Genomic DNA, 17,480 nt, shown 5'->3' with positions numbered 1-17,480 from the left:
GGGTTGCATGTGGCCCCCGGGCCGCAGTTTGCCCAGGTCTGCCTTATGTAAATTTGATCTGTTTTCCCAGGGTTAAAAAAGAGGTCAAGGTTTCAGAACCTTTGCTTACTGCATTCCTACACTGTTGACATTACATAGTCTACTTCAGTTGAATCGTTTAAGGCAAATCTTAAAATGTATTTAGGTTTATCATTCGTTTTAATTCATTCATTCATTCTGTGTTGCTTATCCAGTCCAGGTAAAGGTGGCAATACACTAAGCAGCTCAGCACACAGCTAATCTTACTATTGGTTTGAATTATATTTGCTGTTTTTATTTTTTATTTGTATTTGACATTTTATATTAGATCTTTTTAATCTTATTTCATTATTTTAAGCATTTTACTTTTTTTCATCTTAAAGTGTCATATACATAAATTTACTATGTTTATAATTATTATTATTGAGTGCATATTGTGCTCAATAACATCTAAAATCTGAATTACTGGGGCAAAATGTCATTGTAATTAATTGTCATGACATGTCACATGGACTTAAATGCAGTGTTTGCGTGGGCGTGGCTTCGTGTGTTTGGGGAGGGGCTCTGCTTGTTCACACATTTCGTCTTCTTGTTCATCACTACGACAACTGGTGCAGGCGGGTTCTGGCTGCACTACATTGTAATTACACCGTGTGCGGAGCGCTTTTTGGTTTGGTAAAACTCACCGCTTTATCACTGAGGTTTAATAATTAGACTTGCCTGCTCCACTCACTTTTGTAAAGTTGGAAGAATAAACTTGTGAGGAGCGTCGGTGCGCGTGGCTATTAGACTTTCAGCGCGTGCGCGCGCCCGGGGGGGTTTGTTCCCACTTTTATCCCCGTTTTTTTTTCTTTTTTTGTAAGTTCTCTTTATTTTATCCCAGGTTTGAATCTTTCACGGACGAGCCGCAGGCGGACCCGCTGCCGGTGTCTTCGTTTCCAGCAGCAGCAGTTGTGTGCGTTAAATGCTGGACGCACGGCGGATTGACGGACAGCTTTTTGGGCTCAGTCCAACCTTCATGCGGGCTTCGTCACACATCAAGCATCTCGTCCTGTTGTAAAAGGTTGGAGATATCAGCAAAACTTTGATTTAATTTCGCCCAACAAAACCCGGGGTTTTCACCGCCTTTCTCCGGTGCGCTTGGATAGAAAACAAACGCACCCCGCGGACTCCGCTCGGCTGCAGCTGCTCCTTCAGGCACCATGGATGTAAGATTTTATCCGGCTGCTGGGGGAAATTCTATTCCGGGAGATCCACCCAACCTGGATTTTGCCCACTGCCTGGGCTACTACAACTTCAATAAGGTGAGGGTTTTTTTTTTGTAGTTTGATCTTGTGTGACCACGTTGGTGCCTTCCCGAAATTCAAGTTGAGTTCAAAACACGGACTTGCTCATTGTCGGAGTTACCAGATTATTGTTGCCTAAACCACTTTTGCACATCAGCCACTGCCATCTTTCTGTAGTTGCCTCAAACTTTGTAGATTAGTAACGTGAGAGAGAATACAAGTATAATAATTAGTGCTGCTTTTCTCCATGCACAAAGTCCAGTGATGATCCAGAATTCTGGCTGGTGGTTGATATTCTGGAAAGTCAAGGTTGGATCACTGCACCATCACATTGTGATTTTATACTGTCAAATCAACTCCACTGCTGATGCTATAATCCTGCTGTATAGGAGGTTACAGAAGTGCTCTTCCCTCTACAATTCCATTTGTATATTTTTCTCATTTAAATGGAAGATCGTTTCAAGATGCTTTACTAGATCTACAAGGTTGATTCAGTTTAAGCAACTGCCGTATTTGTTTGGTATAAACTTGCAGTTTGTCTGTGGAAAGATAACAGAAAAATTGGCCTGCACGTTTTTTTTCCTGAGTTGCCTAAAAGATGTCTTTATATTTAAATTGCGCAAAAAATTCCAGACCAGTTTATTGAAGATGTTGAAACAAAAATTAGTTTGTCATTGGTTTAAAGCTTAAAATCAGTTGGGGGGCTACCTAATGTCTCAATCTTGTTTAATATGGTTTAGTTGCAATTGAATACATTCTGTCCTTGAACATAAAATTGCTTAAATGTTGGTTAATTGTTGAAATTACATCGTTTGGATTAGAAATTAGAAAATATATAGATACACATGCTAGTTTGTCCAAAATAACCCTACACAGCTTAAGTACAAAATCTTGCAAAGCTACAGTCAGATTTCTCTTTCTTTTTATAATAAAATAACAGTTCTTCTGTTTTCATGCATACACATAGTACTGATAATGAACTTTTGGTTAAACATCACAGGTCTACTTAGAATCTTGCTTTAATTTTTCAGAGTAAATGCACTTTTTTTGGTATTGCAATGAGCCTTTTAACTTGTCACACTAATTAATAATCCACAAAAATCAAATGCTTACCTCCTTGCTCTGTTAGAATTTGTATGTTAGCTTTAACAAGTTTTTTTTTTAAATCACATTATTATTATTATTATTATTATTATTATTGCTGTTTTTGCTTTCATTTATAGTGAGTTACACTTAAAGTGCTGGATTATTACAGACCGGAAGTTATTCATTTCAAATGAAAATGATTGACAGTAATGAAGTAGTGCCCTTTAGTGAAAATTGATCTGTCTTTCTGATGAGGGGATATGTTGAATTTTTGTATTTCATGAGTGGATCTGGAAGCCAGATGTTAAAAGTCGTAACCAAAAGATTTTGCTTGGTGTCTTGTTACATTACAAAGATGATAATTTTTAGAATATTTCAGTCTCATGTCAGTGTTAGCAAGGTTGCGTATTTTGGCCATTATATATATGCTGTGTGTTTGTCCAGCAGGGGAGCCTGGTTTAATCTAAAGGTGTTGACATAGTTGGGTTTTGTCCAGATGGATTTCTCTCTTTCTGTGTTAACCACATACATAAAGTGTTAAGACTAAAACTCTTTCTAACCATGACGCTCACTCTTCCACATAGACCACCTTCAGTTGTCTTACAGGCATTGCAGTCTGCAGGTGAAGTTGCTAATGAACTCCTCTCCTTTAGTAAATGTGGTGGTAATCAGAGCCTTTGTTACATTGGAAAACTGAGTACTGTTGGCCCTTTGTCAAACAAAGTTGAGAACACTACCCAGCTCTAAACAAGAAAAAGTCAATCAAGACTGTTTATGGAATGCTAAAACTATTGCAAATCCTTGTAAAGCTGTTACTGTGCATGTCACTGTCTAAATGTGGAATGTGAACATTTGTTCAATAGATGGATAGAAACACCAATTGATTATTAATTCCTGGAGTTGTCATAGCAGCCTAGTACAGTAAAACTCGCCTAAACTTCCATCGTACAAACTGGATATTCACACTCACTGGACTAAAGTCACAGTGCTGGTTGTATGGTTTTTCATGTAATAAACACCGTATATACCCAGTTTTGTATAACAGATTTTCCTTCACATTGGACAAAGCGGCCTGTCCGATCGCAATGCATTTCCATTAAAAAAGCCTTGCATATACTGGACAGAGCAATATAGACCCAGTGCCCAGTAACAGAGGTAGGAAATGAAGTTCAGTACTGACACTCGCCGATTCAAAGAAAGTGGGTACCATATTTCTTTGATTAAAAGCCTGGGCATTTATTTTTTTCAAACTGTGCTCAGACCCGGTGTTTAAACGAGGCAGGCGATTATTAACAAAATGCTGCTTGTTGCCTGTACTGTAATATGGTGTTAAGTTTCACACATATCCCTGGGTGTGGCAAACCAAAGACAGCCGCTTTAGATCAGAGCCTCTGCGTGACTGCAAACTTGCGCACCTGCTAAACGGGCCTGTGATTTGTCACTTTTATGCTTTCACTCCATTCTCTCCCGTCATATTTTAATTGTATTTGCAGTGCGCCCGTCGATTACATTTCGATCATGGATCAAATACGTTCGGCAAAAAAGTCCGCAAATATGACCAACATCACAACACGGATGCTCAAAAGATGCTCAAATGACCTGCAATTCATGGAGGGAAATAGTACATGTTCTACCATTGGTTTGGAGGTTGATGATTGTATAAAGAAGTGGAGCTCATTGAGGGACAAATTAATCCAGAAAAAGCCACTGTTCCTGTGGTAAATTGCAATAAAATGAGAATGAGAACTTTAAAAGGGTCACGCACACGTCTGTCATTGCATAGCTACAGAGTTATGGAGCTGGAGAAGCCTAAATCAGACTTTAGGATTTTAAGGTACCACTCCGTAGCAGACTTAGAAAAAATAATGACTCGACCACATGTAATGTTTTTAATGCACATAATGCCTGGTACTAAAGTTTTGATCAGGCCATTAAATGAGACAGGCCCCTAAGGTCAGGCATTTAATTGAGGAAATGTGTAAACCAAATTGGTGCTGGGAATTCCACGTAGATCATTCGGTGCCTCCTGACTGTAACTACAGTAATCCGTTACATACGAGGGCTGTCAATAAAGTTACGGTCCTTTTTATTTTTTTCAAAAACTATATGGATTTCATTCATATGTTTTTACGTCAGACATGCTTGAACCCTCGTGCGCATGCGTGAGTTTTTCCACGCCTGTCGGTGACGTCATTCGCCTGTGAGCACTCCTTGTGGGAGGAGTCGTCCAGCCCCTCGTCGGAATTCCTTTGTCTGAGAAGTTGCTGAGAGACTGGCGCGTTGTTTGATCAAAATTTTTTCTAAACCTGTGAGACACATCGAAGTGGACACGGTTCGAAAAATTAAGCTGGTTTTCAGTGAAAATTTTAACGGCTGATGAGAGATTTTGAGGTGATTCTGTCGCTTTAAGGACTTTTCACGGTGCGAGACGTCGCGCAGCGCTCTCAGGCGGCGTCGTCAGCCTGTTCAAGCTGAAAACCTCCACATTTCAAGCTCTATTGATCCAGGACATCGTGAGAGAACAGAGAAGTTTCAGAAGAAGTCGGTTTTCAGCATTTTATCCGGATATTCCACTGTTAAAGGAGATTTTTTTAATGAAAGACGTGCGGACGGGTCCGCGCGTCGGGACGCAGCCGCCGCGACGCTCCGCCACAGGAAAAACACCTCTGTTGAAAGCCTTAAGGACAAGTTGGAACATGTCCTGCCTGTTAAACAATTTCTCATATACTCACTCCACTGAAAGCCATCAAAAGCCGCCTGGATTTTACAAATGGTTATCAACACGGAGGTGTTTTTCCTGTGCCGCCGCACCGCGTTGGCTGCGTCCCGACGCGCGGATCCGTCCGCACGTCTTTCATTAAAAAAATCTTCTTTAACAGTGGAATATCCGGATAAAATGCTGAAACCGACTTCTTCTGAAACTTCTCTGTTCTCTCACGATGTCCTGGATCAATAGAGCCTGAAATGTGGAGGTTTTCAGCTTGAACAGGCTGATGACGCTGCCTGAGAGCGCTGCACGACGTCTCGCACCGTGAAAAGTCCTTAAAGCGACAGAATCACCTCAAAATCTCTCATCAGCTGTTAAAATTTTCACTGAAAACCAGCTTAATTTTTCGAACCGTGTCCACTTCGATGTGTCTCACAGGTTTAGAAAAAATTTTGATCAAACAACGCGCCAGTCTCTCAGCAACTTCTCAGACAAAGGAATTCCGACGAGGGGCTGGACGACTCCTCCCACAAGGAGTGCTCACAGGCGAATGATGTCACCGACAGGCGTGGAAAAACTCACGCATGCGCACGAGGGTTCAAGCATGTCTGACGTAAAAACATATGAATGAAATCCATATAGTTTTTGAAAAAAATAAAAAGGACCGTTACTTTACTGACAGCCCTCGTATGTATATGGGATTATCTATGTTTTATACAAATAATTTATTTTGTCCATTCTATACATATAATGGATTTCGATTATAACGGCTAAAATTCAGTGGTCCACCTGAATCCATTATATGGGAGTTTTACTGTACATAGAAAGAAATTCAAATGTCCAAAAAGTGCAGGTGGTTCTTTGGCGTAGGAGCTGGTCTGTCATCATATACGCTGGGGTGCAGTTCCAGGTGTGTGCTTCAGGCTTATCTCTATCCTTGGACAAGACACTAACTGCATTGCCCCAGTTCCCTGTCCACCCAGCTGTAAATGGGTATTGCCTTCGTTGGGGAAGTAACCTGTCATGGACTGACGTCTCTTCCAGGGGGAGTTGTAGACTTTCCTCAACTTCACACTAACATACACAGTGATCTGGCACATTAGGCTTCAGGCCCTATGTTGGACTTCAGGTAGGCAACAAGTACTGAAGATCATTGGACCATAGACAGTCCAAAAGAAGATGCGTTGACTTCTTCCTTGTACACAAAGGCCAATGTTAAGAGCAGATGATTAAAGCTAAATAATAAAAATCAAGTTTAGTCACCACAGGCCTGACAGAAGAGTTATAATGTCTGATGGCACTTGGGCAAAATGTCCTACATGATTTCCTTAAGCAGTGAGTCAGTCTGCTGTAAAATGTGCTCTGAACTTTATCCAGTGTTTTAGTGGGGGTGGGAGGTATTGTACATCATTGCCAGCAGTGGTGCTCAGCATTCTGTGCTCCAGTCTGGCCATCTTGGAGCCAACAGCATACTGCCATCTTAATGAGTTTATGGGTGATTCTTAGACTACGGGCACTTATTATGTCCTTTGATCATATTGTATGAAAAACAGAAAAAAGGGGAAATTTCACACTTTTACAGTTATCTTTACAATGAAAGTGTTTTAAGATATTTGTTCTAGTAGTCTATGATGACTTTTTCACCTTTTTTCAGCATCATTATATGCAAATATTGCGGTTTTGTGCTTGTCCCACACCCAGACTTTTGGTCTTCAATGATAAAAATGAATGGTAAAAAACGTTTTTTTCTAATGTTTTAAATATCTCTGAATAAAATATCAGTAAAATAATCAAAACATAATTGGGGTATTCAATGTCGTACAACTGTTGTGATTTTTTTAAACAAAATGTAGTTGTCCCACACTATTGCCGTAATTTCCACCACAACACTGTAATGTCCCTTTAAACAGTTTGTATGAAAGATTGTTTGGATAGTTTCTATGGAGATAAACAGTGACATCAGAGCACATGTATATAGCGCCAAATCACAACAAACAGTTGCCCCAAGGCGCTTTATATTGTAAGGCAATGGTGTGGTGGAAATTACATTTACAAGGCCAATAGTGCCCATAGTTAAAGAATCACCCTTATATAGTCTGTTCGTGTCCTAGGATTTGATACCTGCACCCTGACTGGTACACCACACCATAGAAGATTGTGCTTGCAATATCACATCTGGACCATCAGAAAGTAAAGCCAACTCAGGGCCCTCCTCATGAATGGTACTGGTGTTGGCAGACTACTCCAGCTTGTTGTCTAGTTGAAAATTTCCACATCCCTCTCACTAATGTAAACTGGAAAAAGTGGGGCCTAGTTCGTTCTGAAATCTCTTACGTCTGCTCCAGGTTCAGCTATGGGTGATTTTTCTCACACCACTTTACAAAATACTCTACCAGGCCTCTGTGTTCATCCTCCTGTCCACCCTCCACACACCCCACAATGGCAGTGTCATCAGAGAATTCCTGCCGAGGACATGACTCTGAGTTCTACTTTAAGTCAGATGTGTTGATGGTGATGATGATGGGTGATAGCACGATTAGTTGTGTCCCTGATGTCATGCACCAGATCCTTGGACACTAGGAGATAATGTCAAGTACATTGGTATGCATTGCTATACTAATGCTTTGGGATGAGGTCATACTGGGCTGAGACACCACCAAAATTTCATCCGTTGCTCTTTTGGTTGATTCATTCTTATCCAAGGGATCCACTGTGGTGTTTAAGTGTAGATTCCATCAACAACAAAATCAGTCAATAAAAAATAATAGTTACAGCAATAAAGAAAGTTGTGCATGTTGTTCTTGATAGTTTCTCAGTACTTCCCTGATTATTTACTGCTGCACTGCAATTCTTTTAGCCATTGCATTTGGGTGCTGCTGAAGACAGTTACCAGCTTTGTCTCACTGTTTCATCAGCTCTTTATCATGTGGCCAAGTTGTCATATGTGCCAGATTTCATCATGTGTTCATCAGCCATGGGGAGTTTTAACTATGTTTCTCTGAATAGATTTAAGAGTTGGGGCACTGTGCTTCTGCTCCTTAATTTCTTAGTTCAGGTGAAACTTTCCATCAATATCAGTAATTGGCCACAATGCAAAGGGGGGTGGGAGTGCTCCCACCCAGTTTCTTTACCAGTCACAGTATGTTTGGGAGAGAGAATACAAAGCATGTACTTTATGCTAATTGCAATGTCCCTCCACAGTGAACAACTAGGTTCTTTTGCATACATCTTTCAAATAAGCGTACAATTTGTTTGAATCAGCAGACTGAAAGGTAGCACAGTGCAGAGCAGTTAGTCATCCAAAAGATGTGGCATGCTTACAAGTCACAGAGGACTGACTCATTACCTCTTTCATCTATTTATAATCTGCCACAGCATCCTTTCATGTATGGCTATTTATTTATTTATTTTCTATTTATTTTGTTTGTTTGAAAAACAGACTTTGCTTTCTGCAAATGCTAGCCCAGAAATTGTTATAATGACAACTCTGAGAGAGGTACCCAGAGGCACTTTGAAACATCACAGCATTTTATTTTTTTATTTGACAGAAAAATCCACATGATTTGCAAAACTGTAATTAAGTACTCAGTCATGACTTACAAAGCACTTTTTTGTGGTCCCCATAACTTTTAAACATTTAAGAGACACTGCTGTGTTCAAATATATTGCAAGACTGTCACAGCAAGGTATGTCTCTGTTAAAGTACCTTGATTTATGGGTGGACACGGTCAAGGTCGGTATGCCACTTTTTACTGATTGGCTGTTCACAAACTGGGCAGTTGCAGTTTTTTACACTTATCTGTTGTAATGATGTTAAGTGTCACAGGTTTTTTTGGGTTTTGTTGATAGCGCAGCATTTTTAGATGGTTTCAGTTTTTAGAGCAAAATCCTTTTTGAATTTTACTTTTTCTCATGTTGGTAAAACATACGTATGATTGCCTTTAATGGTTTCAAGAAAGGGGCCCTGTGTTATTGCCATATTTATGGCCATCTGGTCCTTTTTTCCCCTTTAAGCAAGTTTAATGTTTCAGATACAGTATTCATTTCATGCAGACTTTCACTGCCTGCAGATGTGTAGCAAATGAAATTACCTACAGATGTTAATACAAAACCTTTTACCTATGCTGGTGGTAGCGCTTATGATTTATTGCAGAAACTACTGTAATTCCAGTACAATTGAGAAAACTAGTTTCATTTGGGAACTAATGTAATCAGAATGGTATTAAAGCAGACATACAAAAGTCACCATAGAAAATTAAATGTAAACAAACACATAAACAAGTCACCACGAGATGTCAACAACAGCCTCTTTTTACTTGTGGAAATGTTTTTACTGGGGGGATGGCTGTGATTACAAATTCTCAAGTGCTACATAATTCACTTTTTAATGTGCCACTTCCCACCACAGTGTTTTTAGTACTCTCTGCACTCACCTGTGATTAAATAGTGTACACTGTGAAAGCAATAATTAGAAAGCTGATCATATTTCATTGGCATGATGATCTATGACAGCATCTGCAAATAGAAGAAAATTCTAACAAATCTTTAGGTCCAAAACTCCCCATTTCATTGTGCAAACTAGTCTGTTTATTTTGTTTTTTAACAACTATTTCAGTGAAAAGTAGTTTACTATTGGATTAAATTGTTTAAAACCACACAAAAGCAACCAATTCCCCCCCACCACACACACACACACACACACACACACACACACACACACACACACACACACACACACACACTGGTTTAGACTAGGGGATTTAAGTATGGTAAACATTAGGGATGTCCTGATCAGGTTTTTTGGATCCGATTCCGAGTCATCTGATTTTGAGTATCTGCCGATACCGAGTCCCAATCCGATACTTTAAAAAACTGAATGAACAATGAACAAATGCTAAATATATAATAATTTCATTTTAATCACCTTATTTTATTATTTATCACTTAAACAGTGCACTTCTCCTTGAGGTAGCTTGAACAATCAAGTAATAATCTACCAGACTTAAAAAATGTACAAATTTTCATGTTATTTTATTTGTCTAAAAATAAATGTCCAAGGTTCCTTATGTTAAACAAGAAATGATCTTATCTGAAATAACAGGTGGTTTTAATTTATAGATGAAAGGTTTTTAAAGAACCATTTATTGATTTAGCTATTTTAATTACAAGTGTTCTAAACTTTTTTAAACAGTAATCAGAAATTTTGAGGTAACAAACTAACAACAACAAAAAACATTTCCAAGGATTTTTCTTCAGACACGTGGTTTCTGCACTGATCTGTGGTTCAAATCCCCGCCTGACTGGAAAATCACTAAGGGCCCTTGGGCAAGGTCTTTAATCCCCTATTGCTCCCGGTGTGTAGTGAGCGCCTTGTATGGCAGCACCCTGACATTGGGGTGAATGTGAGGCATAATTGTAAAGCGCTTTGAGCATCTGATGCAGATGGAAAAGCGCTTTATAAATGCAGTCCATTTACCATTTGTACAGATCAGTGGTTTCTGCCACTAGTCCTCCTTCTTTTGGCCCGACACGTCGTTCCTATTGGACAGCGCGAAGCTACGTCACAGCTCAGTGTCGAAAGTTCAAAAGTCAACTTGAAAAGTAAAAGGAAAAAAAAACCCAAAACTTACATTTGCGTCCTGACAGTCCTCAGTGTACCCCTCTGATGCTTTATCAGTGTTCAACAAGTTCAGAGCAGCGCAGTGAACGTGAATGAAGACGGAAGCTCTTTAAGACGCGCTCCTAAATGTGATGAGTGTGCACGTCGCTTGTGCGCACACCATCTCTCGCTCCATTTTGCAGACAAACGATCACAGGACAATTTGTTTTTTTCTATTTGTTAATCAGATGACAGATCGTCGCCCTGAGGACTTGGTCAGCACCGGGTCCTGCTGCGCATGGAAGGATGACTGAGCAAGAGTTTCAGTGGGAAAGTGTCTGTTGGGAAGGTGTCGTAACACGGACCCGCAACAGGGGGCGCAAATGAACGGACAATGGATAAGACAAAGAGTAACAATTTAATGTTGTGAAACGCACAACTGGATACAGACAAAAATATATAATGCCAATTAAACACCAGGTGACGTGTGGGCAGGCTCGAAGATAGGAGACCTCTGGCGATTGAAGAGCCGGGACCCACACAGCTTCCACCACCAACGGCCTGAAGAACACCGGAGCCGCCAAGTCCTGAGTCCCCAGGTGGTCACCGTCTTCTGTTGCAGACCCTGGTACTGCTGGCAGAAGATGAAAACAGTTAATGGTGAGTGTGTATCCACACACCCAGTAATCCTTCACCCACAGGTCTTCAGGGAGGGAAAACCTCCACCTCTGATACAGAATCACCCGTGCAGCTCCTGACAGTTGCTCCTTGGATGGAGTGAGAGGCGAAGACGTCGCAGACTCTCACTGCACGCCAATCCAATTATGACAGACTTCAGGAATTCGGCTGCACACAGAACAATAATTAGTCTCAAAACAGTATGTCTTGCAGAGAATTACCTTAAACGGTAGCTGATTTCTCGGCGAGGAGGTGGAGTAATAATCCGGCTTTTGTAGGGAAGGTGGTTATTGGTGACAGCTGGTGTAAATGAGTGACAGCTGTCACTCTCTGTTGTCTCGGCGCCCTCTCATGCTTGAAGCCCGCACTCCAAGCAGGGCGCCGACTGGTGGTGGTGGGCCAGCAGTACCTCTTCTTCAGCGGCCCACACAACAGTGTCCATCATCCTCTTTTTATTCCATCGAGGTGTCAGGCTGAGCACGTAAACACACAAACAGCAGATCTGCGAAAGAAACATTGCGTGCATAACTCCCCCCACCTCTGTCCGGTTGAACTTATGTTTTTTCTTTTGTTCAGTTAAAAAAAAAACAAAAAAAAGATTGGGTTGAAATTTGACCGCGTCAGCCTGCTGACAAGCGGCAATGCGCGTTCCCGTCAGAAGCGTCACGTCAAAAGCCGAGCTAAAGCGACGCTTCTGACGCCTCTAAAAAGCAACGCGTCTCACTCCTCTGATGCTTCTGACACGTAAAGGCCCATTAATCTGCAATAATGAGCCTGAAGTAGCGCTGATCAAAATAATGAGGATAAAATCTATATCGGATTCCTGATCGGGATGCAACATCCGATTTCGATCAAGTCTGAAACCACGTGATCGGGCCCGATTTCTGATCACATGATCGGATCAGGACATCCCTAGTAAAAATAAGTAATTACCTGGCATGAAGCAGTGTCAAAGATTTAAAAGTATTTTAATGCATTCTGTGCTGCTCATTGATAATAAAACAAAATCCTTTCAATACGCAATATAAAACTGTGTTATAATGACAGTTAAAACAAGTTTTGTCTTCTGGGCAAAACCAGATCATTTCTAATACAACAGTAATAAAAGTATGAGTCCCTTTGGCTGCTCCCTTTTTTCACTAGGGGTCACCACAGCATATCCAAGGTGGATCTACATGTTGATTTGGCACAGGTTTTACAGCAGATGCCCTTCCTGGCGCAACTCCACATAACATGAAGAAATATGGCAGGGGTGGGGTTTGAACTGGGAGCCATCCACTTTTAAACCAAGTACACTAATCACTTGGCCACCATCCCTGTCCCACATTCAACAGCAATAAACCAGTCTTAATATTTGAAAAGCAGGAACACCTTAAAAACATAATTAAAAAGTTTTATTGCTCAAGTAATAAATTATATATCAAAATTGTTGCCAATTATACATTGACTAAACAGGGTGTGGTATTAACAGAAAACATCTTCAAACATCAGGGGTACTCTGCTGTTGTTGCCCAAATTGGACAAGTGCAAATTTGCACTTTAAAATGGTAAAAATCTTTATTTTCTTCATAGTGTTAACACAGAACTTGAATATGTAGATGATACCATTGCAGTTCTCAATTTTATGCTTTTGGACAGTGCAATTTTGTGTTTGGCTATATTTGGGTATCTCTCGCTGGATATTCCTGGATGCTCTTTCAATGGCCAAAGGCGGAAAAGCACATAAAATTGTGTATTTAAGGAAACTACAAATTGAGTGTACATGAGTATAGAGGGTATGCATGTGATGTTGTCAAACACGGAAGACAGCAGTATATTGGCATGCTGGATGGTGAACAAAGCGTCAGCAGCTGTGTTAGGGATGGGGCCAATCTGATCCAAATATCGTTTATTAGGTTCCGATACCAATGTAATTCATGGATCGCAAATTTCTGATACAACCTGCGGAGTTTTCCGATCCAGAAACCACCTCTGTGTGTTTGTGCTGAAATGTCTTGCTGGCTGCAAACTGTGGAAGGGATTTCCTGAACAGAGGCGTGTCTCAATGAGACGTGGCGTAATGAGACACGCCTCCATTCAGGAAATCCCTTCCACAGTTTGCAGCCAGCTAGCAGGCGAGCATTAAGCAGCATTGTTTGTGGCAGTGCTTCATCATAACATGTCCGCTGAAATACCGCAAAGCAAGACAGCAACATGCAATGTTTGCAAAGCTGTTGTACCGAGAGGTGGAAGCTCCGTTGCGACCCACAATGCAGCAAACATAATCAAACATATGAGCAAGCATCACATTAAAGAACATGAGGATTTTTAGCCGGGGTCAGTAAGATGAAATGAGCTGCCTGGAAGGGTGCAATAATTGATGCAGCCTGACACAGACTTACTCCAAATACGAGTAAATTAAGTAGTTTTATTTATTTTTCTGTGTTTTCTTGTAACATTTTGGAAATGCGGAAATGCGCTCAGTCCTACAAACGGTACATGTACTCAGGGCGGGTGTGCCAGCTGGCGTTCAAGAGATGAAACTTCAGCCAGTGACCCATGTGTTTACATTTGTGTGTGATTTAGCATTCTAAAGAGCTAATATCTTTGTGAGACAGACAGAGAGAGGGAGGGAGGGAGGGAGGGGGAGAGAGCGAGAGAAACCACCAAAAATAAATTAAAAATACTTGATTCTTTCACCAATGCATCAACTCTAGGCTTGCATCGTAGATGCAAATTGTAGCTGGACTTTCAGGTCTTCTTTTTAAGTAAATCCACCTCTGTACCACTTCATCATGAAGCTGTATAACTGGGGATACAAAATATGTGTCCTATGTTCTGTGTGGGGGATTTTTGATTGCTAAATGTGACCATTACACTGCTCAGTCTGAAAACCAATGTATGCACGTGCATAACAAGGTCTCAATGGATTATGGTCAAACTTGCTACTGTAGATTATACCTGGCTAAGACTTAGCAGAAGTGTGCACTTGGTTTATGCTGCATTTACATATAGGCAGGACGCGTTACGAATGTCATATTTGCGTCATTCTTGGCACATTCCTGACATTCTTAACGTGATTTAACGCATCTGAATAGGATTCTTAGTAGTGCGTGTTGGTGCGTGATATTCGTGATTTTCGTGGAGCATGTTTTTGGCTGTCAAAAAAATCTTCCACGAATGTCATGTATCACCCTCATTTCCCCTCATGTCGTGGAGGTCACAACTGAGCGTGTTGATGCGTCTTGATTAGTGATGATCCTTAATAGAGCGTGACAGTGTTCTTCTCTGATGTGCGCACAATTAAACCCTGCTGCACCACATTCAGTTACATTGCTGCAGTATGCTGAAGAAGGACAGTGACGCCAAGTCGGCTAAAAGTTTCGTTCCAATGCTTATCAGCGCGCTCCTGCAGGTGTTCCACTTGCTTTTGGGAAAATGCACGAGACAAGAGCCACGTGGAGCCACGTGGAGCCACATATCTGGCTCTCTCCATCTCCTCCTCCTCTCTGCGCCACTCCCTGGTACAGAGCGCAACTAAGCATGCAGTCACAAAGTTCTTCTGTGGATTTTGAGGAGCAAACTGGAGCGATCTGAATTGTTGAGCAACTAACAGTTGGATGAATATGGGTGTGTGTGGAGACAATTCGCTTCATTCACAGTGTGACAGAACGTAACAGTGCGGAACATTATTCTTGACTGTGCGTAATGGTTCCTAATAATTCACCAGCAACACGTGCCATTAATCGTAATGCATGGTAACAGGTTGCAGCAGTTCCTGAGGACACTTGATGCCTGTGCCCCGAATCATCATGTTCATGATCAGCGGCCAAGAATGTATACTTCGTGGCATTCGAGACTTGTCGTCGTTATGTTTAAATGCAGCATAAGCGACACGTTAGGCTAGTTAGGACAATAAAAAATGGACAAGTGGGTCAAAATGATTTGTGTCAAAACCTCTAATTGATCAGTCAGTCAATCTTTTCTGATCTATGTACCATACTACAAAATAGGTTTCACTTTTTTCCTTTTTTTAAAACCACGTTATGTCAGTATTGATTTGTTAGCTGAGTGTTTCTTACAAATATATGCAGGCCACATGCTTAGTGGAGGTAATGATTTAGGAATTTTATTGACCTCATAAACTGCACTCCTGTCGGTAAGAAATAAGACTTTGTGCAGTTTATGGGTTCTGCTGCAGAAAATTGTAAAGAAAACAGAATCTATAGGGACGTTGGAAGCTGAGATAAGGACTTTTAAGAACGGTGTACTGTCGTAGTAGTATAGTCTGTTGTGTCCTCACTGTCGTGGGTCCAGCTTCTTTTGTCTTTGCTTTACTGGGAGGGAAAGAGTTAACACGCCACTCAACCAGGAGGCCTTGTGCATCTCTCTAGTGTACACAGCTGGTGCCATTTCATCACACACATTCTAAACATATCCAAACACAACTTTAAATGTGTGTGTCGGAGGGGTGTAACTACAGAGGCTGTCTGCTTTGTTGAGCTCAACTGTCGATGGCTGTGATTCAAAGACATATTGTTATATGTTTCAATGACCAAGAAATAAATAGTTTGATGTGCTTTGCTGAGTTTTTTTTTTTAATTATGTGTTGTCAGGAAATGCAGTGCAACAGATTTATTAAACATCTAACTTTCCCAGTGAGATTAGAGAGCATTATTTTTAGTACTGTAGTTGGAGTTGTCAGAATGACTTTTCTGTCTGTCATGTGAAGGAGCTGCAAAACCAGATCTAGCACATATATTTCCATGCAGAGCAGATGTTTATATTTTGTGAACACACATCTCTGCTCCCTGCACAATGCTTTATTTTTCTTGTATAGTTTTTTTGCTGAACAGCTGCTGATTGTTGCAAGAATCCTGCAAATTGCTTGAGGATGAAATATGAATGTTTTAGAAAGCAGTTTCTTTTAAGATGTTCACGTTTGTTTTATTAATTTGTCTTTTTCCTGGAGAAGAGATCTAAATTATAGCTGCAAAGGCTTTGTGATTATCCACGAGCCTGATGATTTCTGATTCTTGTCACCACATTATCACTCTTCTTGTCTCTTTGATGACCATTTTAAGACGAGGTGCACACACAAAAACACACACCAATTCTTTTGCTTTATTCAAATGTGTTGTTCAAGAATAATGATTTGAGCCAGTAGTTAGTCTGTGGGAAAACTGGACCAGGGTGTTTATAAGGTGTGTATGACAAAGGCTCTGAAATCTTTGACAGACATAGACCATTACTCCGATCACCACTCATAAAGAACTTCTGTAATCCTGCCATCACTGCTCATAAATCCAATTCATTACATCTCCTCATATAATATTCTGCATGGTTCATTTAGGCAGACCTCACACACTGAAAGTGTTTCTCAATGGGTGGGTTGCAGACCCACTGGGCCCTGAGAAAACTGTAGAAAAAGAACTACTTGATGTACTCCATTATGGTTTCTGGATCAATGATTTACTTGCACCTGGACTACCACTGAAGCACACTTTTTAATTGCTGTTTTTTATTATTTTAATTTATTTATTTTGCCTTAGGCAGCTTGTTAGGAACAGATCTGCCATTGTTGGTTTCCACTCATCCCTATAGAGCCACAGTGAGGGAAAGCAACCTGCTTCTTTTTGACTGTTTGTAGTCCTTTGATGAGACAAGGATGAAGTCATAGCAGCCACACATTTAAAATCCATTTAAAATATATACAGTGGTCCCTCGTTTATTGCGGGAGTTACGTTCTAAAAATAGCCCGCAATAAGCGAAATCCGCAAAGTAGTCAGCGTTATTTTTTACAATTAATATAGACGTTTTAAGGCTGTGAAACCCCTCACTACACACTTTATACACTTTTCTCAAACAAGCATTAACATTTTCTCACTTTTCTCTCGTGTGTAAACACTCTCAAAGTTCAAACCTTAGTAGAAAAATAAGACCAACCTGTTTTCAGGCCCAAACAGTTTTTTGAGAAATAAAAACGGAACGTTTTCCTACAAAAAATTATGATGGCTTTTAGAACTAACGAATTTAATTTTAACGATCAACCTACGAGGTTGGACACATAAGAAATTATTAATAATGACTGATCAGTATTTCACAGTTCCTCTGTTCGCGCCTCTTC

At 40.6% G+C, this 17,480-nt stretch overlaps 1 protein-coding gene across 2 annotated transcripts in view; it reads left to right on the top strand.

Annotated features, from left to right (window-relative positions):
- The first annotated feature begins 846 nt into the window (after positions 1-846).
- Positions 847-17,480, top strand: part of tox3 (TOX high mobility group box family member 3) — a 190,900-nt gene continuing 174,266 nt past the window's right edge. For both annotated transcript variants that reach the window (XM_034186165.1, XM_034186157.1), the window contains exon 1: positions 847-1,322. In XM_034186165.1, the coding sequence (XP_034042056.1) occupies positions 1,221-1,322 (102 nt within the window). In that variant the 5' untranslated portion in view covers positions 847-1,220. The remainder of the gene's footprint in view (positions 1,323-17,480) is intronic.

The sequence above is a fragment of the Thalassophryne amazonica genome, chromosome 2, assembly GCF_902500255.1.
Source record: "Thalassophryne amazonica chromosome 2, fThaAma1.1, whole genome shotgun sequence".
Taxonomy (NCBI): domain Eukaryota; kingdom Metazoa; phylum Chordata; class Actinopteri; order Batrachoidiformes; family Batrachoididae; genus Thalassophryne; species Thalassophryne amazonica.
This window is presented reverse-complemented; position numbering and strand designations above follow the sequence as displayed.